This window comes from Alligator mississippiensis, chromosome 10 (assembly GCF_030867095.1).
Source record: "Alligator mississippiensis isolate rAllMis1 chromosome 10, rAllMis1, whole genome shotgun sequence".
Classification (NCBI taxonomy): Eukaryota; Metazoa; Chordata; order Crocodylia; family Alligatoridae; genus Alligator; species Alligator mississippiensis.
Window position 1 is genome coordinate 19,754,815 of NC_081833.1, and position 24,403 is coordinate 19,779,217.

The 24,403-nt window shown below is 42.9% G+C and overlaps 1 protein-coding gene across 2 annotated transcripts; it reads right to left on the minus strand.

Moving 5' to 3' along the window:
* Positions 1-17: 17 nt before the first annotated feature.
* On the minus strand, positions 18-23,965 carry RAB36 (RAB36, member RAS oncogene family). Of its 2 annotated transcripts, XM_019493680.2 has the most exons (12): positions 23,720-23,965; positions 22,818-22,907; positions 21,175-21,266; positions 18,752-18,817; positions 18,319-18,420; positions 15,699-15,763; positions 15,489-15,540; positions 14,124-14,205; positions 8,823-8,913; positions 7,881-8,000; positions 7,380-7,484; positions 18-1,585 (listed from the first exon to the last, which is right to left on the minus strand). In XM_019493680.2, the coding sequence occupies exons 2-11, from the start codon at positions 22,884-22,886 to the stop codon at positions 7,420-7,422; spliced, it is 804 nt and encodes a 267-aa protein (XP_019349225.1). In that variant the 5' UTR covers positions 22,887-22,907; positions 23,720-23,965; the 3' UTR covers positions 18-1,585; positions 7,380-7,419. The 2 variants fall into 2 exon arrangements, with proteins under 2 accessions (XP_019349225.1, XP_014449161.1); XM_014593675.3 differs by lacking the exons at positions 18-1,585; positions 18,752-18,817 and having other exon boundaries at positions 2,451-7,484; positions 23,720-23,950.
* Between the last annotated feature and the right edge of the window lie 438 nt (positions 23,966-24,403).

Here is a 24,403-nt window from a genome sequence, read left to right on the forward strand (position 1 = left end):
TCTCATGGGCACAGAAGTGGCTGCTGTATCTGTGCAGTCAACATAAGTATTTTATTTTGCCAGCACACTATCATTCTAAAAGATGCACTGAACTTTGCAAGGCAGGAATATTAGTGATTTGAGTGCACATTATAGTAACCTCTCAAGAACAGTTTTTGATCCAGTGACTAAAAAATAGAAGTACAGTATATCCATTACACCCTCCTAGTGGCCTATAGACAGAGCTACAATGTTAGTTTCCTTAAAGCAAGGCACTTAGCTGACCCTGGGCCTCCCTCTTGTGGTCAAAAATAAATTACTTTTCTTTAACCTTAAGCTGTGGTGATATAGTCACCAAACTCTTTATAGACAGAGGCTTGCTCCTAACACCATGACATCAGTGGGAGTTTGGGAGTACTTTTTTTTCCGTTGTGGGACCAAGGGAGTGGGGGTGGGGAGGATCTAGTTTAGGTTTTCACTTTGAGATTGATGCAATGCTTTTTAAGAGCATAGAACCTTAAATTGAGACTATCCTGGCTTGGTAGTCAAAGACGGAAGATTTCTTGTTTAACAAACACTTCTTGGCCAACATACAAGGAATTGATCTGAGATCCTTTAGAGCTAAATGCATGAACTGCTACTATTTCAGCTACAAAACCAGAGCTGTTTTGCTGTGCTCTTGTAATAACTCCTTCTCTGAGGATCAGGACACAGGAGAACTGCTATGTACTCTTACCAGTGGTGTATATAGTGCTCCTTGGAACAAGCTTTGACTATGGAATAAAGCCTAAGACAGAGCAGAACAAAAATGGGTTTATTCACCCTGCTGGAATATACTCTGCTTGTCACTCATCAAGAAGAGAGACCCTAAACTGGACTTGATGAACCACCAGAATGAATTCCAATTACAGCCCACTACTTTCTTGGAATGAGCAAAACAACTAAACTAGCTTCTGCCCTTTACTCATCTAACTCATTGTAATTTCTGTTCTGCTCAGGAATGTTATTGCTCTCAACTTTCTTGTCTTTCCTGTGTCTGTTGTGGGAGGAGTTGGACAGACAGAATGATGAGTAAAGCAACATATTCCAAGAGATGCATATCAGTTATTACTAATGAATGTTGGAAGGGGTACACAGATCTTTACAACAGAAAAACTGTACATAGTAAGTTCTCTCAAGAAAATAACAGTGTAAAGGCACAACCTACTACAGCATAGAACAGACACGTTACTTAGCATCTTCACTGTGTGATGAAATAATCCATGTAGCACTTGCTCTAAAATTTAAATTCATTTCTTCACCTCCTGGCCTACAGGAAAAATATAGAAAATAAAACAACATAAAGGAAAAAGCCATTTTGGTGGTAATCACTCCAGGGATATGAAGCTGCGCCTAGATTTGTTTTCCAGCTCACAGGCTTCTATGAACTGGGACTGTCACAAAAGCAACCCAGTCAGACTGAGTGAGGCAGTGCTTCTATCCTCTCTCCTGATAGTTCTCCTCCTTGGAGTTTCATGTGGCAAGGAACCGAAGGAATCCAGGGTTTTGGCAGGAGCATAAAGAACTCGCTTCTTTGTGTACAGATAAAGAGGAATAAAGGTGAAATCTGAGAAGACATGAGGCAAAGAAGAGGAAAAAGGGAAATGCGGATGATTAAAAAGATCCAGAGACAGCAGGAACATCTGTATGCAGAAAAGCCAATAAAGTCCTAACTCCACAACTACTAAAAATGTGATTTTAAATTGGGAGCTATGCACCTTGAGGAAAAGCTGGATTTAATTATCAAGTTATGGGAGCCAATAGGAGAGAGACAGTAGAGTCACATGACCTATAGAAGCAAACCAAAAACAATTCTAATATTATAAAAGCCTAAGTCTGTCTGTAACACTTTATTCACACTCTGATTGGCTGTCTTGGCAGTCAGACTGCCCTACACAGACAGGGACAGACAGCGGAGCGCTGCCATGACAGTGGGGACTGAGGGGTTGGAGGGGAGGGGGGGCAACAGGGACCAGAGTGCTGGGGTCTGGTTCTTGGAGCCAGGGGCTGGCACCCCCATCCCCCTCAACAACAGCTGGCAGGGAGGGAAGCAGGAAGGGGAGGGGGGGGTTACTGGTTGCTGCGCCCCGCTGCGCCTGCAGCATGGGCTCTGGCCCCAGCCCTAGCCTGAGACAGGGAGCAGCCCAGACCCCAGCCCCAGCCCAAGGAGAGGGGGAAGGGACACAGGTCTCTATCCCCACCCCCCTCCCAGTCATTCTTGACAGGCACTTGGCTAGTATTCAAATATTCACTCAAATGGCAGGATTGTTGGTAAAAACTAAAATTTGCCTTTTCTAATATCGCATGGCCTAAAACAAGGAGTCAAAAAGATTTAACTTGGTGTGAGGTTTTGGGTTTTTTTAATAAATGGTCTTGGACTACTGCCAGCTCTTTGCAGCCCATGCTCGTTGTTTGAATAAGAACCAACCAACTATTAGCTTCAATTTATTAAGACAAAACAAAGCATAGCACTAGTATTTTGTTTTGGGAGACATTACTACATTTTTTTTCTTAGCTGTGTCCTTGAATTGCTCCCAAACACCACAATTCCCCATAACCCCTACAGCCCATTCCCCAAGGAAGGTAACAGTGAAACTGTTGCCATGAATACAGTGAGGGATCCACCAGCTGGTTTCAGAGTTGTATATAGGCTTGCTGTGACAATCAGCCTGCACTCAGTGCTGATATACTTGTCTCCCCTCCCTGTCATTTCTTTCACTATTTAAAAGGCTTCTTCAAAGCAACTAAAATGCCTTTCTGTTAGAATTAAACATGCACAAGTAAAATCTAGGCCACAGACATGAACATCTGTCTAAGAAATTACAAACGAACAGCAGTGTTTACCTTTCAGCCAAACTTGGAAGCCTTTCCTTGTGCTTCCCTGTCTAACCAATTAATCAATAGTAACATGATCTGAGTTTCATTTTTACAGAATCAATTATTAATAGCAGGCTCCGTACTGAGGAAATCTCAATGGGGTTTTAAAGACAGGCCTTGCAGCATCCATCACTGAATGGCACGAATTCGGCCCTTTCTGAAGGCTATTTATTGCCTAACAGGCTATTGCTCTTATGCATGCAATATTTGGAGCCACATTAAGTAACTTACTGTGTCATTTCTGCTACTAGAAAACAAAATACAATTTTTTTTCCAGGTTCAGGACTCCCAATACACAGGCAGGGTAAAGGGAGGAGCCCATAGGAACAGAATCTCGCTCTTTCAGACACTGCAGTTTTAAAGGACCCATGTACTTCACATCCATGAACCAGAAAAGCTGCCTCATTTTAAATTTCTCATAGCTACATTATCACATGGATAAAAGCTGCACTCTCAGGGCATTTTAAAATATCTATGTATACACCCAGGGCTGCCGAATCCTCTCCCAAACTTCAACCTTGGCTCACAATGTGACTGTGGTCAAGTCACATACAATATGCCTACACTGCCTCCCAACTGAGACTGGGCACACCACAAAGAAACAAGGCCTGCCCACTCATGCTCATTCCATGAACACCCAAGCCTACAAATTTGCAAAGCAGACAGCTTGGCACAGCCTTGGTGCATACTTTGGCACAATGCTCAGGCTCTTTGAGGCTTCATCAAGCTGTCTGATCCATAAATTTGCTGGCCCAGTTGTGCCCAGAGCAGGTGTGAGTGGGTGAGCTTATTTTTCTGCAGTGTACTGATCTCACATAGAAGGCAATATAGACATTCCCTTAACAGCTTGAGTTTAAAACCATGACTCCATTTGTAGAATCACATTTTTTCCTGTAACAAAATGGGTCCTAATTTAGTGTCAATAGTGAATTATCAGAAAAAAGCATGAATGAACTGAAGGAACAAAATTCTGGGACCAAAAATCACTTCAGGTACAAAACTGTGCTTACAAAAGAGGCCTAGTTTGGAAATTAGGCCTATTGCCTCTGTGAGCCTTGGTTTATCCATTCATAAAATGAGGCTACAGTATCTCAGAAGGATGTTTATATGGAACAATTAGTTTATATTTGTAAAGCATTTTGTGTATGATGAAAGGCACTATACAAATGCAAAACATATTTAGTGTGTGTATATATATGATATGCCCCAGTGCAGTGAACCATCTGTCACTCACCCATCTAGTAATGCATCAAATTTAATAACCACAAAGAAGCTAGTTTCCTGCCCACTTAAAAGAAAGCATGGTAGAAGGGAGCATCTATTCGTCATCCCCATGAAACAGATTTTTTTGAGAGATGAACAGCTACGCAGAACATCATAAGGTCAAAACGTTCAATCCTTGGATAGATAACTCTCCCCACATACACACACATTCATCTCCTTCACCAAATGGTGCACTTGTCTTTGCCAATCCAGTTGGCACAGTTGCCAATGTCATTGTCAAAAGAGGAACATGTACAGTTCCCAGGAGATGTATATCTAAAACAACAGGAGTCTGAGAGAAAAGCAGAATATAGGCAATGCAACAGCTATTTTAAGCTACCTTTCTCCCCATGATCAACTGCAGGAGCAGGGATAATTTAGAATTAGGCTCTTTTTAAAAAAACATTTTTTTTATGATCAAAGATATTTCTTTCCATTACCTTCCTCATTTTCTTTGGAGGACTTCAGCTCCAATTAGATTTTGTTATATTTGGTACTCTGGTTACTGATGCATATGAACAACTGTGTGATAGTTTGATGGGGTTAATAATTAATGAGTGCCCTACAATTTTTTGTCTTCTTTCCCTCTGAAAGAGTTGTACTAAGAATATATTGGACCTTATGGAAAACACTTCTCTTCCACTGATGAAAATCCAGAGTCATTCCACTGTCCCTAGGACAGTGGACATTTTGTTACTGGCATTTAAGCTTTGAGTAGTGATGGTCTTGGTTTCATTCTTTTGGGTGGTTCTTTCATTTAATCAGAATATTTACAGAAATGTTTACAGTTTAGTGTAGGTGAATGATTTTCTCTCGCTCAGATTTAGTGTAATACTGCCAATTAGACACATGGTACTGAGCGTTACAAATGAGTAAGAGATTCCATTAATTCCTTCTCCCAGTGTAAACTGCACTCCGGGAGTATCTTGTTCTTTGCCTTGTACCATGCTACATGCATTGCAGTTCAACAAGAAAACAATCTGATAAGAAATTTAGAAACTAAGATTAGGATTAGTAAAAGTCTCACAAATACTGACCCAGCATGTGTTTATAACAGTTGTTTTAGACAATGACACCTTGCCATTCAATCATCAAGGACAACTAACAAGGAGTCCCTATAGCACCAATCAGTGCTACTGACACAGCAGAAGAATCTGATATAAAGCTGCTTCACCCTAGTTTCCAATACCACTGAAATTCATACAACTTCCTACCCTAAATAATTATGCTGGTTCCTAAAGAATCAGCCTTAACTAGTAATGGCAGGAGGGCATTTACTCTTGGAACAATAGAGGAGACCAGAACAATGTTTGTAAACCTGATATACTCACTGAGCTGTGGTCTGTTCTTTAGTAGCCCCTCAACAGTGAAGTCCCCACATGGCAAGTAGATTGGGGCTTAGGCAGTGCATGCCCCTGATTTTGCCGCCTCCTTTCAAGACAGGCTGCAAGGCCTGTCTTTACTCACAGACACCATTTTTTAAAAAGAAATACAAAGATACATCAATGATACAATTGCTTCTCTACCACTGTTGCTTCTGCTCAGTAGTAGCACAGCCTGTTCCTAGCAAAGTGACCTGAAACACTTTCTCCAGCAAGGTCAGTCAGAACACTTATAGGCCTAGTTATGCTTAGTCTTATCTTACCAACTCACTGTTATCTGGCACAGATAGGAGAGATCAGGTTCATTATGTGGGCTGTAACATGTGAAAACACGTTGTCCCTTCTATACAACAAAAAAGTGGTTATAAGAACAAAAAAGTGGTTATGACATAAATGCCATCCATTCTACTTAGTAAGGATCTTGTAGTGTACACAGGATGTATAAAGGGGAAAGATGCATCTACTTTCTCTTTGACAGAGAGACTATATAGAGCTTGATTCTCTTCTGCTTTGTACCTTGTCTAGCTATGTTCCAGACAGCATACAATTATACCACTCTCATCTGGCATTTTCCACAAGTGGACACATCTCTATAAGGTTCAAGGCAGAGAAAAATTAAGCCCTCCAAATGTTAAACAGAGATGGGATAAGACTGCCAGGTTCAGGACTGCCACAATATTTGAGAACACATGGATCTTGGGCTCTAATTTTGGCCCACCTTAACTGTGAAAGGCAGAAAAACCATGATGTCAAAAAAGAGGAATCATTGCCAGTTGTTTTTAGAGCTTCATATACTTCAGATTTGTGTTTCCTCATTACAGAATGTATCCCCCAATTTCCCAGCTCTCTCCAATTACCCTGCAGTTGTATCCAAAGGGCCAGATTTGTCAGAGTAATAAAGAAAGCCAGGTGAAGCAAACAAAAATTCTCTCCCACCTTACTTCATTAACAGTACACATGTAGACTAAAAATGTTTAAAGGGTACGTCTACACATGCAGTTAACATGACTGAATTTACTCTGGTGCAGTGTGCACCAGGGTAAACTAATCCAGGCACAGCATCTGAACGTGTGCCTGGTGACAGGAGAAAATTGAGCTTGGGGGGAACAGTGTAGGCCAGGGATGCTCCTGGCCTGCCCTGGCTTAGCTGACTGGGTACAATTTGCACCTGGATCACTGTCTACATGTTCACTTAATTGTAGTTATTTACTCTGGCACAGGATAGTACTTGTGTCTGATGGGACTATCCTACACCAGTTAAATTGGTCTACTGCACCCTAACTGCAGTGCATATGTAGACAGTGACATTTACTGCAGAGCAAATTAGTCTACTCTGCAGTAAAGTGTGCAGGTAGGTACCATAAGAGATCTTAAATGCAACTGAAAAAATGTTTATAAGCACATTCATGGCCCAGTGGAGTTGCCTGAGTGCAAGTCAGAGTAATATTGTGCAAGGAGTTTATGTTTAAAAGATAGAAAACATATGGATTCACTTAGCACTGCCACATGTTTTCTGCTCCCAAAAGTATGGGACCAGGATTTCAGCATCCAAGATTTCAAAGTTCTAGTAACAACCAAGAAAGCAAAGAACACACAAAATCTTTACCACAGGGTTTCCTGGAAGCAGGAGGGCATGTTGGACTGGCAACATCTCAAGTAAAAAGAGGTCACCAGTCAGGATAGGTAAGCACAAAGCAAGAAAGAATCATCTCTCTGAAGAGAAATGCTAGGATCATTTTCTCCTCACTGCTTTGCCAACACATAATGACTTTCAATCCTTGAACCAAAAACTGCACAAGAGCTTTTTCTGCTGCAGCTTCACCACACTTGTGTACGCACATGCAGATGGAGAAATAATGTTTGCAGAAATGTTTGGCAGCTAGCAGCAGCTCAGGCTTGCTTGAGAGTTGCTTTCTGGAGCATCCAGTGAGTTTCCTTCCAGTTCTGGAATGAGGAAACCAAAGAATTATTCATACTTCATATCACCTCAGAATCAGAGAGCTGGAAGGGATGTCATGGGTCATCTAGTCCAACATCCCCCTACCCCACCTCCCCAGCAAAAGCAGGATGTACTACTTTGAAATCATTTTTGGGAACTTCTTATCTAGCTTATTTTTAAAGGACCTTTATACCAAGGACCTTCCAGTAACAAAGATATCAAAGGCCATATTTCAGCCCTTAGTAATACATGTGAAATCACATATAAGAATTTAGGTAGATAAATGCTGATGTGAGTAGGTTTGGATTAGCATATGTGAGATAGAATTTGGCCATCCAGAAACCTCCCTACTCCCCTGAGTAAGCAACAAAAGCAAATAGAGAGAGCAAAACTAAACATACTGATCAGGTTCCCAGCCCCAATCTGGGCCATGCGACCATTACTCTTCTCCAGCTCCTTCAGCATGGATCGTTCAAAAGCCAATGCAGCAACCCGGGAAAAAAACTCCTTTACATTTTCTCCTGGGAAACATGAGAGAAACACTTCATTTACAAGCACAGTCATACAGATCCAATTCATAAGAACAAGAACACAAACTACTGTATAAAACCAGGGAGAAAAGTAATATGCTGCTACTTGCAAACATAAAAAAAAAAATTACTTTAAACTCTGTGCACCCTTATACTGAGTGCAGTGCATGCCCAAAAGAGGCATCGCATTAGCTGGACCTGGCACACCTGACATCTGTATAGATTGGGTGTTTTAGTGGTGCTTTTTTGGTATTTTTATCTAACAGCTGATTGAATCAGCTGTTAGATAAAAGTGCCAAAAATCCCTGCTGAAACACCCAATCTACGCAGATGTCACAGAGCTGGGTCGAAGTAAGATGCTGCTTCTTCCGGTAAAGCGAAGGTTCGTTTGTTTTTTTGTTTTGTTTTGTTTTTTAACGTCTGCAAGCAACCAGCATATCTCCCCAGAAATATTTCCCTCCAAAGCAATTGGGCATTCCCATCCCTATAATCCCAGTTAGGATTTCTCATTCCCATCTTGTGCGTGTGCATACACACACACAGATGCAAACACGCAGGTTTCAATTAAACATTCAGAGGGAAGTTAAGGTGTGGCATAACTTTTTATTTTCCCAATTTCTGCAGCAGCAATTGTTAATTATGTGCAATTTCTGCACACAATTAACAAATGCACAGCCCCAAACAACTATATAGCTATGTGAACACCTGATCAAATGCATTGCTGCAAATGCACTCAGCAGAAGAACCTGACATACTCTTTATTTAACACATGGCTGTGGCTGCACTGTACTAGTCTTCCATGAAGCAACTAACCTGTTTTTGCTGACACCGACCAGTATTCAGCCTGCATCTCACTGGCAAAACGGATGGCATCTCGTTCTGTCCGCTCACATGCAGCACCTGACTAAGACAGCAAAGAATAACGGTCTGTAACAGAAAGCAGGCAGAGTCCCTCTACAGCAGTGGTTGTCAACTGGGGAGTTTGTGTACCCCTAGGGGTACTTAAAAAGGTCCTAGGGGGTATACAGACCTAATGTGTCCAATAAATGCTGCGTGCATGCACGCAGGTGCAACGCAGCATGCAGGTAGCCAGGAGAGTGGCCAAGTCCGGCTGGTAAGTGTGTTTGTGAGGGAAGGGGCTGGGGGGTGAAGATTGAGGCTCCAGCGGTGGGGGAGGGAGTGGGGCTGGGGCTGCCCACCGAGGGCAGAATGCTAAACTGAGCTGCATGGGGGGCGGCTCCCACCTCTACGCCCCAGGAGGGCATGGGGGGCACGTGCCCCCCGATCTGTGTGCAGGGCAAGGCGAGATGCCGCAGCCAACTGGGGCCGGGGCTGCACCAGGCTCTTCCTGGCAGGGGGATGGACCAGGCTGTGCTGGGAGGGGTTGCAGCCACCCCAGAATTCACTGTAGCCCCTCCAATCCCCCCCTTCCAGAACCACACCCATCTGCCCCAAGTGCAGCATGGCCCATCCCCCACCAGGAAGAGCCCGGTCCTGGCCAGAGCCAGCAGCATCATCCTACCCTGCCCCGCATGCAGATCTGGGGGCACATGGCCCCCCGGGGTCCACATAGCTGTGGGAGCCACCCCCACCCCCCAGCACCTACCCGGACAAGCCACTCATGGCCTTGATTGAGGCCCCCACAGTGAGGGACAGAGTGGAGCTGGGGGTAGGCACTGCACAGTGGGGGCAGAGTGCGGGACAGAGCTGCGAGTAGCTCGTTTGGGAGATGCAGGCGAGGGGGAGAAGAGGCTGATCCCGCAGCTGTGCACACCCCGGGAGGGCATGTGCCCCTGGATCTGTACATGGGGCAGGGCAGGTTGTTGTTGCAGGCTGGGGTTGCTCTGGGCTCTTCCTGGTTGGGGACTGGGCTGGGTTGTGCTCAGGGAAGGCAGTGGTAGCACTGGGAGGGGCCTATGGGGCTGTAGCCACCCCAGAATTTGCCATTGGGCCCCCAACCCTCCCTCCCTGCACTGCCACCCACACTGAGCTCAGCCCAGCTCAGCCCCTACCAGAAAGAACCTGGTGTCGGCCCCAGCCTGCAGTAGCAGCCTGCCCAGCCCTGCCCTGCAAGTAGATCCAGGGGCACACACACCGTGTAGCTGTGGGAGCTGCCCCCTGCGTGGCTCAGTCCCATGCCCCACCCCGGCTATGTAGCTGCAGCCCCTGCCCCAGCTCCAGCCTGCCCTGCACGCAGATTGGGGGGCACATGCCCCTATGCCCTCCCAGGGTGTTTGCACCAGCAGGACATGCCTCCCCCTCCCTGCGCCCCCCAGACAAGCCATGGCTCCATCCCATGCCCTGCCCCACCCCGGCCGTGCAGTTCCAGCACCAGCCCTGCTCCCTCCCTCACCATGGGGGTCTCCATCTGCACCCCTCCCCCCTTAAAAACAAGAAAAAAAATATAAAGGAGGTACATAAGCTGCAACTTTGAGAGAGAAGGGGTACACTTGTTAAAAAAACATTGAACACCCCTGTTCTAGAATATGTCTGGATCATAGTAAGACAGTAATAGCACTAGCTGTATGGTTTCATGATGATCTGTCTTTCCTTTTTTAGCTTTGCCTTACAACTTACAAAATATGATACCCCATTTAAAAACCAAACTGCTGCAAGAGAGTATCTGGACAGATATTTGATAAGGAAAATCACTGGTATTCATCTTAAAATATTTTTCCCCTATAATCTACAGCATACAAACATTAGCTACTGGAAGTGAACAAATTATGTAACTGTACAGCAGTCTAATCTACTAACAAAATGAAGCTTTTGCTTGTTTTTTTCTAAGATTTGTTTCACAATGTAATTCTCAGCAGAAAAATTGCAGAAGCCACCAACAACTGTATGTTCTTCCTTCCCCATCTAAAGTCTCTGGCCCCGATTTCACTCTCCTTTTTCTTTTGCCTTTATATTTCACAGAAACATAGAAAATTAGGGTTAGAAGGGACCTCAGGAGGTGATCTAACTGAACCCCCTGCTCAAAGCAGGGCAATCCCAAATAGATCATCCTAGCCAAGGTTTTGTCTAGGCAGGTCTTAAAAAAACCTCCAAAGATGGAGATTTCACCACCTCTCTGGGTAGCCTATACCAGTGCTTCTGTACCCTCCTTGTGAGAAAGATTTTCCTAATATCCAACCTAAACTTCCCTTGCTGCAACTTGAGACCATTGCTCCTTGTTCTATCATCTGCCACAACTGCAAACATTCTAGTTCCATCCTCTTTGGAACCACCCTTAAGATTGAGAGGGGACTTCACTTTCTGCTCTTCTCCAGACTAAATAAGCCCAGTTCCCTCAGCCTTTCCTCATAAGTCATGTCCCCTAGCCCCCACTCCATTTTAGTTGCCCTCCGCTGGACTCTCTCCAGTTTGTTCACATCCTTTCTGTAGTAGATGGCCCAAAACTGGACACAGTACTTCAGATGTGGCCTCACCCCCCAGATGGAGAGGAAGAATCACTTCCCTCAATCTGTTGGCAATGCTCCTACTAACACAGCCAGGGCTGGCCCACAATTTTTTGGGGCCCCCTGCAAAATAGTTTTGGGCATGGGTGACTAGTGCCTCCTGAGTCAGGAGGGGCACTTGCCCCTCCACGGCCGATCCTGCAGACCGGGGGAGAGGGGGTGCCCCCCGTGACTGATCTTGCCGACCACTGTATTGTCCACTGAAACCCTCAGATCCTTTTCTGCAGAGCTGCTGCTTAGTCAATTGGTCCCAAGTCTGTCCTGGTGCATGGGACTGTTCCATTCTAAGTGCAGGACTTTACACTTGTCCTTGTTGAACCTCATGAGATTTCTTTTGGTCCAGTTCTCCAATTTGTCTAGGTCACTCTGAATTCTAGCCCAACACTCCAGCGTATCTACTACTCCCTCCAGCTTGGTGTCATCTGTGAACTTAGTGAGGGTACAATCCATCCTATCTTCCAGATCATTAATAAAGATATTGAACAAAACTGGCCCCAGGACCAACACCTGGGCCGCTTCTCTTGATGCTGACTGCCAACTAGACATCAAGCTATTGATCACTACTCTCTGAGCTTGTCGATCCAACCAGTTTTCTATCCACTTTACAGTCCATTAATCCAACCTGTACTTTCTTAGCTTGCATGAACATTGGGGGAGACCATATCAAAAGCCTTGCTAAAGACAAGGTATTTCATGCCCATTGCTCTTCCCACATCCACAGAGCCAGTCATCTCATCATAGAAGGCAATCAGCTTGGTCAGGCATGACAGAGGCCCCCACCCACCTTTGAACTCACATGTGTCAGAAACCAAGCTGCTGAGTCAGAGAAGACGACTAGCTATTTACTATGGTTTAACTTTATCTTCCTTTTCCCTCTTCTACTTTTTATCTTCCTCTCTTGCTAATCTCTTTTACACTCCTCAACACGGCTTCTCTCTCTATTCCTGCCTTTTCCCCTTTCTCTTTTTCTTTATTTAGTTTTTCATGTTGCACTTTTATTTTCATTTCCAAATCCTTTCCCTCTTTGTTTACTGCCAGCTGCAGATGCAAACTAACTACTATTGTGCAATCCTGCAACTCACTTAAGTTTAAGCACACAAACAGTATTCCCTCAGTTGGAATACACAGATGTTTAAAAAGTTAAATTTTTGTATAAATGTCTGCAGGATCAGGCCCCTAACCAGCTTCTCATAGCAGCTGACTGTGTGTCAAGAGCTCTTCACTGCTTTAGCTGCTGCTGGGGTATGAATGATGGACAAATGATCAGCTAGCATGGCAGGGCTATTTATATGTAGTGAATGCAACCACCAGTTTATGATACTGTTGACCCTTTTCTGATTTTAATCCAATGTTCTCCCTCCAGACAAAGATCCTCTGACACCCATTATAATCTTAATAAGTTTATCTTAGGTCCCTCAAGCAGAGGCATGGTTTACAAAATGCATGATGGCCAAATGTCCCATGAAATGGTTTATCATTGTGGCAACATTTATATTTTATACCTCTCTAGTTCACGTCGTCTGATCATGCCCATGTTAGAATGATCTCTTCCTAGCATGCACATATCTTAGGCAGTTTGAGAGGGAATTTCCCACTATAAAAAAATGGCACATTTGGGAGTAAATTCTGAAGAGGCAGGTAGGTAGGGGAACAGGAAGGCAACACTGGGAATGGGAGATGAACATAGCTTCTGAGGATAAGCCACACCACCAGCCATACCCAAAACTCAAAACCTGGGAACAAAGGTAATACACAAAAAGCTATGGGAGAAAATAAGTGGCTGAGGAGAATAAGTCTCCTACAAAATGCTGAACCTTGACAACCCTTAGCATAATCTTGATATCTACCTAGTCAAAGTCTCATTATCTTCCATACATCATTTTTTCTTATTTCAGGCACTGTTGGAGCCCAAGTCTCTTATCTGTATCCCCAGAGCTCTAAAACCTGCTTAATTTTTTCTTCACTCTACAATACCCCTGCTATACCTCAGAAGGCCTTAAGTGCTTCTCACTGTTATAAAAGTGACAGGCACAAAGCCTTCTGGGGTGCCTACTCCAAGCAGACAGGGACTGATGGATAATAAATAAGTGAAGGGACTTCAGGGATAAGACTTGCTACAGGTAGTGAGTAAAAGGAAATACAACTAAAGAGTGGGGAAAAGGTGTTTGCTTTTGTGTCTTTAGGATTATTGTGGCTGTTGGTTGCTAATAAGGGAGATAAACTTAGGTGTGGAAGGCTATTGCTCCCTTCTCTGTATAAGCCTTCAAGAAACAGGGGACAGGGATAATACTTGAGTCCTATAAACTGTTGTCTATATTGCAACTTACAGAGACACTACCATGCAATTGCATCTCCTCATGTCTAAATTTTTCTTTGCTTGTGTAGTGCTTGGGTGCATTTGATAAAGGTAAGCTCCAACAAAAGAAAAGGGCTGCTTTGGTGATCTCTAGGAAGTGCTGTTTCCTTTACATTCTATACAGTTCACTCTGTTTTTCATGTGACCTCTCTTCCCAATGGTTGTTGTACAATTTGCTTTTGAGGGGGGTTTCAAGCAGCTACCACATAATATCTGGATTTAACTTCTCAGGGAACAAACTTGGAGGGTAGGGGAGTTAAGAGAGGGACATTTTTGAACCATCTTTGTTCTACTTACCACTAAATCTTTCTTTGTTCCAACCAGAAAGATAAAGCTGGACCCTGGCTCATTCTCCCTCAATGCATCCTCTAACCACTGTCTGAAACACACAAAAAGAAGAGGAATAGATGAGATGAGCCAGTGGGAAGAGGGGAAATAGAAGTGAGAGTCACAGGGAGAGAAATAAATGGCAGTGGGGGAGAAGGAAAGGTGAAAAGAAACAAACAATAGGTAACAATGGAATGAGAGAAGAGGCGATGTGCCATAGGCAGACAAGGTTCTTCAGGTAAATGTGGTATCTTTTATTAGATCAACTAAATATGCCTTTTCTGCTAAAGGAGGGACTGTTTTGAAACTGTTTGGAAGCATCCCTTTAGATGTTACATGCCTCCCATTCAGGGAAAGATAAACCTGCCCACATTAGAATTAGAGTTCAGTAGGGACTAGAGCAAGGATGGCAAATGGAATGCACCCGTGCCACATCACTTGCACTAAAGGATAGGACCAAAGCAGTAGTGATAAGGAACAGATAAGGCATAAGATGCAAGGTCAGGAAAAGAGAATGAGGAGCAGAGGAGGAAGGACAAAGCAGAAAGAAAAAAGGGGGTAAAGGAAAGCAAGGAAAAATACCACCACATGAAAGTATCTACTCAGCCACACAAAGACAGAGCTCATTGTAAAGGTTGGACCTGTTTCTTAACTCAGATGAGTGTTATAGCTTTGTCACTCCATTGACTTCTATGAACTTACTCAAATTTACACCAGTATAAGGAAAATCAGGCCCCTACAAAACATTTTTCCAATCAAGCAGACACTATTTAATAACATTCTATCCATACAAATTGCACAGACACGTTAATCTATGCAGATGTGGATATGTCACTACAGGTATGACTGCAGTACAGTATAAATATACCCAAGGCAGCTTGAAACTATCTCACTGGGAGAAGAGTCTCTGCACGGTAGCAGAAAACCCATGTCAGAAGCAGGATATATAAGCCCATGGTACACTCTGACTTTAACCAGTACAGAAGCTAGCTCAGAGCCATTGCTGACATACACTTCTCTCATTTCTGCCCTTCCTTTTTAGGGCCTATGTTCTGTCTTCAGTATGTTCAGAAAATCTCCTTACAGAGATATCACTACAGGCAGCACTGAAGCACAAAATGTCATTTTGATTAGCAAAGAACCTATGAAATGAGTAATACTTGAGAGACACTAAATAGTTTGAACAAGTGGCTACACCCACTCTTAATTTTCCTGGCTCATTAAGATATTGGTTCGTTGTCTTCCCAATTTTGTGCAGTCAATCCAAATTCCCAATTCAGTTTTAAACCAGGCCTTCTGCTAAAACCTCAGACTGCCAAAATCCCAGGGACTTACTTGGTGTGATCCAAGGTCTGGATATCAGCCAGATCAAACACTGTTACAATAACTGCAACAAAAACAGAAGAGAAAAAAAATGAGCAAGACAGACATAGGATCAGAAATCTTGCTGGTCCAACTGAGCTCCTGAAGCATAAAGAGAGTGAGTGAGTGAGTAAGAAAAAAAAAATAAATTTGATCCTGACTGTGAAGTGCTTTCGAACTTACCCTCTGCTCCTCGGTAGTAAGCAGATGCAATGCACTTGAACTTTTCCTGACCTGCTGTGTCCCATCTGTGCAGGAGTAAGAGAGAAATTTCAGGTCAGTCAAGCCCAGCACAACCTGAGCAAACACACTAATGAAGCAACAGACTGGTACAAGCTGGAGAAGAATGTGATACCAGAGACGTGTTACCATCTGGAATACGTTATCCATTAACTACTGACAGAGATCTTATAAAGAACCATTCTTTTAATGAAGACATTTTAATCATGTTTTTGCTAGTCTTGTAGCCTTTACTCATTGGGGAACTTTTCCTGGACAGGTCAGCTCAGACATACATGCTCAAAGCAGAAATGCCTTTTTCATAATAATTTTCTGTGTAACATTTCTATTTATTCCTAGAGCTCTCATTCTTAAAATGTATGTTCCAAGTGCTGCCCACATAAGATCAGCCCACAGCAGGCTCATCTACACATGCAATTAATGTGACTGAACATACTTCAGCTCAATTTGAAGTGGAGTAAACAAATCCCTATGGCCATGTCCAGATGAGCACAGCTGTGTGATATGTGGCACTACAGACACATCTGCAGTACCACATACCACAAATTCAGTTGTTCTCCGCACTGCAAAGGAGCAGTGCGGGGCATTTTTTTTGACCCCTGGATATCCAGGGGTCAAAAAACCTGCACAAAAAAAAGTGGAGTGGTGCACATGGGGGCAGTCCGCACCATTCAAAAGTGGAACCAGGCTATCTGGAGTGACATTCTGGCTGCTGGCCAGCCTCTAAGCTGCAGCCACTGCTGCAGCCCCAGGAGGCCCCCAGGATGCCAGGTCAGGCTGCTGGGGCCAGCTCAGTGCTGTCCCCAGCCTTCCCTACCTCACACAGGGCAACCTGCCATGCGCCAGAGGGCGTATGGCACAGGCATTCCATAGGGACAACAAGCAGCAGCACAAGGTGTCCTGCTACTAGTTTTCCCTGGAGAACCAAACGTCCACACTCATGTGGACACGGCCTACATCACCATCTACATGTGGTTTTAAGCACAGTAATGTACTGTGGCATAGGATAGTAGTTGTGTCTGATGGGACTATCCTACAACCAGAGGTGGAGAGAGAAATATTTTTTTTTGGAGGGTGGGGCAAGCGTGTGCATGCATGCGTGCACATGCCCACCCTGGCAGGAAAGTCTGTGGGGGAAGGGGCAGGGATTGGGAGGGAGCAGAGCACTGCCAGGATCAGGATTGGGGCCAGGATCCACTGCACCTGTGCAGTCACCCCTTTTCCCATGCCTGGGGTTGTTGCCAGGCACCGGCACCCCCTGTGCCAACGAATCTGCTGCCCCCAGGCCCGCAATGGCCCCAGCTGCCTCCTCGCACCAGCCCTGGCCCCATACTACCCAGGAGGACCCAGAGCCAGGGCCTGCAGTGGGGCCAGCCTCTGCTGTGCTGCCAGACCGGAGGGGACAGAGCCCCCAGGATCCCAGTGCCTGCCCCGCCCCAAGTTGGAAGAGCCTGGCACAGCCTCAGCCCCAGCTCACAGTGGCAGCTTGCCTTGCCCTGCACAGATCTGGGAGGCACATGCCTCCCCTCCGCCCCGTGCCTCCCAGGGTGCACGTAGCAGCAGGAGCCACGACCCCCGGACAAACTGCTCATGGCTCAGTCCCACACACTGTCAGCTGTGCAGCACCTGCCCCTCTTAACCCCAGCCCCACCCCACTCCTTCTGCAGCCAATGTAAGCCCTCTGCCAGTCAGCTTGTGGCCCTACTGCTGCCCTGTGTTTGGGGGAGCTAAGCCCCATTAGCCCTTTCCACTCCTTCCTTCACCTACACTGGAGTAAATTAATCTATTGCACACTAATTGCAGAGCACATGTAGATGGTAATGCTTTACTGCACATTAGTCTAATGCACAGTAAAGAACATGTGTAGATGTGCCCCATGAAGACCTTCAGGAACTAGAAATCCATACATCTGTAGAACAACCTATTGCAGATTCCAGTCTCAAAACACAGTCTGGCCAGCTACTTGTAATACCACAGACTTTTCCATAGTCCTTCAGGTCGTGAATAGTTACAGTCTCCAAAATAATCCCAGCAGCCATTAGTAATGCTAGACTATTTTATGGCATAACCCTGCCAATCACTGATGCTGCAGAACCCTGCCAGCACCCAGGAATACCACATGCCACTTCAAAACAGATCCCTATCAAGCCATTGAGGATTTTTGTCAATAATCAAAAATCAAAATCCGGTAGTCAATGGAGACCTGCCAATCTACAGACATCTACTGTACCAGTTACTAAAGTGTCTAGGCACAAGATATCTGTTTTTAAAGACATTTAAACATCTAAAGATAGAGAGGCCTTGAACTTAGGTGCTGAAACTGCTGAAAGTTAACCACATGGGTGCTATTACTGTCTCAACAACTTTAAAACACTGGCCTCCACTGCAAAAGACTTTTATATTTTTACTAGAAGTCATTTCACAACAAAGTTTAACAGTACTACATTGTTAGGAATTGAAACTTCAAATCTTGCTTCTGCAAAAACTGAAACAATTCAAGTTTGGTACATGCTGTACTTTTTGTAAAACAGACAACAGCTGATACTACCATGTTCCAACTTACATCTGGAGATTATATGGCACACCAGCTATTTCAAACCTCTCGATTTCAAAATCCACACCAATTGTTGCCTTGTAGTCTCGGTCAAAAATATCCTTACAAAACCTGCAAAAAAAAACCCAAACCTAACAATATGAAGGATTGTTTTAAGTTTAGTATTCTGCTTTAATATTGTGCAGGGCATGTTATAAACAAAGAAGTTAAATAATGGTGAAGTAGAAAAGCACTATTTAATAGTATTATATTTCAGAAGTATTCAGCAAAACAATAAGACAGACAATGGCAATGAAGAAAGTAGTCACTTTGAAAGCTGTTTTGCTATAAATGAAATTATAGTCCTACAAACCAAGATAATAAAAGAACTGAGTGAATCCAATGTATGTAGAAAGAGCTAATGATTTAAACAGTAAACTTAATTTTCTAATATACACTGTACCTATTAATGAGGCTGGTTTTCCCAACAAATAGGTCTCCAACCACAACAACTTTGGATATTTTCAGCCTGTAACAAATATTTCATTATTATTCATACAGTTTCAATACTCTGACCATGTAAATGAAGATTTAGGCTTTTAGTCTACAAGTGATAGTGCATATGAGGCGTGTTGTGCTTTTGCAGTTTATAAGTAACTGCAAGAGCCTTCCCAAGAAATATACTTTGCAAGATCAGTGTCTTAACTTGCAATTATAGTACAAAAGGAAAAAAGGAGGACATAAAAGGTCTAGTTATAGGGAACAGAAATAAATCGTTTGTTCTGTAAATTATAAAATTCTTGGGGACTCTCCAACTAAGGAAGCTTTTCCTCTATATTTGACTGCGTGAACAGGTAGAAGCATTTGAATACAGGTTTCCCTCACTTTATGCGGGTTCTGTATATGCAAATTCACTCTTATGCGCTGACCCTTTTTATACCAAAGATTTGCATAAGAGTGAATTTACCTCGCATATAACAATCGGTGTGGTGGAAGCCTGCAGTCAGCTGCTTTGTGCAGTGCATTGTGGGAGTGATGTGCACCAAAATATAGTCTCCTGTGGATCTCTGCTCCTTGCTTGTTGTCTGCAACACATTTCTGTAGTTGCCATCCCCGTTATGGTAACATTCATCACCACCCTGTGCTTGTGTGTACTGCCTGCTGTTGGCGAGTACCAAAATTGTCTCGTAAAAGTGGTAGAAATGAGTCTGGGGGTCAGTATAGTTGAGGTTTTGGATCATATCCCTATTTGTTACACTGTAAAGTGGGTTCCCTTTATGAGAATTCAAGTTATGCACCGTTTTCCAGGAACGCATGTAGAGCATAAAGTGAGGGAAACCTGTATAAGGGCATAGAAAAAGTCACACACTTATGAGCACATGGATGCAAGCAGACTTAATCCTGCTGCCACTAAAATTAACAGCAAGACTCTAATTGATGTTAACAGCGTAGAATCAGGCCTAATGTGCATGGACGAGCAAGCAGATGATAATGAACTAATCTACTGTGAGATTTAATCTCTGGAAAAAGCATAGTGTTTGGTGCCAATACATTTCCTGTCTATCTGGAATAGTATTAATCTGAGGAAAGCTTCATGTGAATAATCCTCTTTGCTCAAGATTCACCTACAGAACACAGCAGATGGGCTTTAGGTAACTCAGTCTGTACTCTTAAAATTGCAATTTAGCATATCTTTAAGGAGTTGCAGGTGGCCAAGTGAATGTAGCTGTGTAGCTGAACTAACCTCTGAATGATAGTTTAATGTCTTCCCTGTAGAGGTTCCAGAAATACCTTAATAAATTTAAGATATATAGTAAGGAATGATTTTTAAAACGAGAAAAAAAAAAACCTTTCATTAAACAAATCAATTGGTTATATCTTGGTTCCATTGGATTCTGATTGTAGATTATTAGTTCCCATAAATATGATAATAAATAAATCACATGTATGAAAACCAACCTGAATCAAAAGAAGAAAATTACTATTTGGGTCTGTAAATTTTATTAGCTCATAGTAGAACAAAACATTCTGGGCTGCAGAAATGTAACATATTGATGAAATATTAACAGCTAGTCTAGTCTCAGCAATGAAATTGTAAGACTGCATTTGTGAAATACAACATTATAATTTCACTGATAGAACAAGTAAAAGCTCCATGAGAGATGACATTAAAAAAACCCCCAAAAACCCAAAACAGGTAAATGAGTATTGTGAAAAGCACAAGAAAGTAGATGTGCATTTTTAGTACAATGTATTATTGTACTCTAAATTTATGCTCCAGCTTTAGGGAGATGGTATAAAAACATCTGTTCTTTGGCTAATATATGCTCTTTTTTTAAAGTTAGAGCCAGATTCTTAGTTTACTCAATTGACTTTAAAAGATTACTCTAGATTTACTTAAAGGAAATTGAAATTTAGCCCAAAGGCTTCTATTAATTTATGGGCTCCTATATTCAATCAGCACTGACATCAACTGGGAGGAGCACAGCAAGGCAGCCTCTGTGTTGTTCCCTGCAATGAGCATTAAGGTTAGTTGTCTTGCTGATCTGGACATGATCAACAGAATTCAATACCTGTTTTGAAAGCATGATTAATCATTTGTATTAACAGAGGACAACTATGGTTTGTTCAACAATCACTGGGTTTGGCTGACTCTATCTACCTCAGCAGAAAAAACAACTTCAGCACATTTGTGGAAACCAGAGGGCACTTGGATACATGACAACTGTTAAATATGGCTGAGAATTCCAGTGCAGACATAACTGGCCCAAAGCGTGCTTGGGTGCAAAGAGTGTGAAATAAAGATAAGTCAGTGAGAAAAGTGAGGTATAATTAAGAATGTAAAGTATTTTTCAAAAAGTAGTCCAGTTTGTTACACAGACTCACCCAACTGTCCCGGTGTTCCGCTGGTGACAAGCACTTCTGACCTGTGCTTGAAAATGATCTTTGAACTGGAGGCAGGCCTCAGGTGTATACCACTGCAGACAGCAGAGAAGTTGTTTAAATATACTGTATGGTGATAGCTACCTTGCAAGGAACCCACCCAACAAGACTCAAATAATAAGGTGATGAATTTGAAGCTGTCATCAGGCACAGGCAGAAGAGAAAGTGATACTCTGGATTAACAGGCAGTGAGCCAGTCCAATATGTGTGACCAGTAGCTTCTTCTTCAGAGAGTATATATTTCTTTCTCCAACCCTTCTTTGGTCACTTTTTCATGTATTAGTCTTCTTAATAATGTAAACCCCAGACAACCTCCACAGGTCTTAACTGTATCCATGTTTTGTTTAGCATTAATCATTCCTCTCAAGAACAATGAATCAGGATATTTGATTCCAGCCATCATGTTAAAAAAAGTCACAGCTGCAGACATGCTATCCAACATGCTACATTTATACTACACTATCTTCTACATCTCATTTTGGGCAAAGAACTCATATGTTCTTGATTTCTAGTAAAACAAGCTTTGATTTTTCCTCCACAGTTCTCCCTCTCATTCCCTCCTACTTCTTAAAATCAACAATGCCTTAGTTATTGCATAATATTTTGACTACTGTGTGAGTTAGGCAATTTTTATCTTTACATCTTAATACTTTACCAGTCTCTGGGCTGGTACTAACACCATCTCTTAATATGAAGGATTTATGCAAGTGTAAACATTTAAATAAATGGGCTTTTGAAAAGTGCTACCCACTACATGCATAATTAAAAAAAAAAGACTTAAATTTTCTCAGATTAAAACAAGATCTTTAGGCAAAGATCAAACAGAAAATTTTACCCCAAAAGGAATGTATGCCTTCAAGGAACTTTTGAGCAACAGAAAAAGGAAACATAATTGTCACATTACATGTCCTACTATATTCCTGCCTGTCAGAATCTGTCTATGTCTGCCTATTCTCTCTTCCCTTATACTGAGATTGTAAACTCTGGGGTAAGACTATCCTTTTTATCTGAACAGTTCCTAGCACATGGAATCCTGGTCCATGACTAGGGCTCCAAAGCACTATCATAATACAAACAAATGAATGACAATAATAAAAAATGCATCAAACATGATGTCCAAAAAGCCTATGGATCTATTTTCCCTTTTTGCCCCCTAAGTCCTAGACATGTTTTTAACTTTTCCTCAAACAATGTAATAACTCTCTAAGTGTGGCACTTACACCTCTGTTTGGCTAAAATAATCAAGTGGGGATTGGAAACAAGGCTTGTGTGTCAAGGGACCCTTTCTGTGCAGGTTGAAAGAAGGGATCAGGGTTAGGGACTTGAGGTCATAGAATCATAGAAAATGACAGTTGGAAGGGCAGGACCCCCTACTCAGGGCAGGACCATCCTCCACTATATTATCCCAACCTGCCTCAGAAGGAAAGGGGAAATTATGTTTGCCCCTCTGAAATGCTGAAAAATTATTAAAGAGTTTTATATTTTAATGGTAAAAACAACTGTATGCAAGCAAGGAAACTACTGCATAGGGAATGAGCATTAACCACAATATGCAGTTACCGAGATGTGTGGGAGGAGCTGCTTACCTTAGGGAAGTGGGAAATTACTCTGTCCCTGCTTACTGGGGGAACCAAGTGCATTAGGCTGGACTTCATCGTCTAAATTCAATTCTGCCCCTGTCAGGCATGAAATTTGTAAAGGAAGAAAATGATTAGGAAGCATCGCAGCATACTCCAGATAGGAACGAAAAAGGAAACTGACACTCCTTATGGATCTAGCTCCTTTGTTTGGCTGGTACTAAAGCAAGCTGTTGGCAGTGGATTGCTGGCAGATCTCTTATTTCACTTCGTAATAAATGTCTTACGTCTAAAAGGAAGCAATTCAACATGTTGCTGCAGCAGCAGTGAACAGCTTTCTGTGACTATACTACAGCCAAGTCTCACTTTGGGGTGGGGAGGGGAGCCCCTAACCCAGAGATTCATTTTATGGACAGTATTTATAGCTTCTCCCTCTTGTAAATGATTTTTGGAACTTGCTTTTCACGGAGACATTTACAAATCCTGCTCATCACCAACTTAAATGTCCCTATGTGCAAAGCGTGGTGCATTATAAATCTTACAAAGATGTTGCATTTCATCCAGTTGTTTGGAGCAGGGAGGAGGAAGGCTGAAGGTGCTACATTTGCCAACTTTAAATACAGTTCTTATCCAAAAGTAGGTCAGGCCAAGCGAAGTCAGTAGATTACATGATTGTGAAGTGGGATGATCATATGAATTACATATATGTTACAAAACCCGTTTGGTGAGTTGAAGGAGACTCCCTAGCTACCTAGAGACTGGCTTCTAATGTACCCTTTGGGGACATAATGAAACCTAGGGAGCTGTAAGGAAAGGCCTTTAGTATTGTAACCATTTGCTACTGGCATTTAAATTAAGAATATTTCTAATGAGAGCACTGATCAAGTAGCAAAGCGTAAGGAAGGACTCACCGTGCAGCACTGATGCGGCAGGTTCCCAGCTACACACGCAGCTCCGCCTGCTGCTCTGTGACCATAGTAACCAGCTGGTAACACTCATCCCCCAACCACATTAGAAGGGCGGAGTCAGACTAAACGGTAACTAACTCCATCAGGCATCCGGCTTGTAGGGGTGGGGGAACTACTTTTATAGGATCCTCTGTTTCATTCCTTATTGATGTGACTGGTCAGACACTGCTTGTCACTAAATCCTACATTAAGCAAATAGTGCCACTGACATCAAAGACCTGTGCACAAATGAGGACAGCAGGATTAGTGCCTTAAAAAAGGGGCTGAAGGATATGGAAACTGGTAATATAGTAATATCATCTCTATTTAGCAACTGTAATGAAACTCTTCAGGGAATTTTTCAGAATTTCAGCTGACTTGAGCTCAACTTCTGAAGCTCAGTATATCAGCAAACTGTTGGAAACAATCCTTTAATAACAAATTGTTTCTATCTATTAACACTCTTGCTTCCTAGCAGCCTGGGAACAAGAAAAGGGATTGAGTAATCAAGCACAAGTCTCCTGCATAGTAAGAACATCGCTGTGCATGTTAGTGCACAATGCAAACTTTCCCAACCTCTGTCCCTGGTTTTGGGATTTATTTTAATTCTATATAGCTAAGGTCTTTGTTATGTGTTTCAATGAGACT

What these genes read in the sequence shown, in the direction of transcription:
- RAB36 (XM_019493680.2), bottom strand. Translation starts at nt 22,886, where the DNA reads ATGAAGTCCAGCCTAATGCACTTGGTTCCCCCAGTAAGCAGGGACAGA. An exon ending in GTCGGTGTCAGCAAAAACAG is followed by an intron (nt 8,001 to 8,822) that starts GTTAGTTGCTTC and finishes CATGTTTCCCAG; the next exon opens with GAGAAAATGTAAAGGAGTTT. An exon ending in TGGGGCTGGGAACCTGATCA is followed by an intron (nt 7,485 to 7,880) that starts GTATGTTTAGTT and finishes TCCTCATTCCAG; the next exon opens with AACTGGAAGGAAACTCACTG.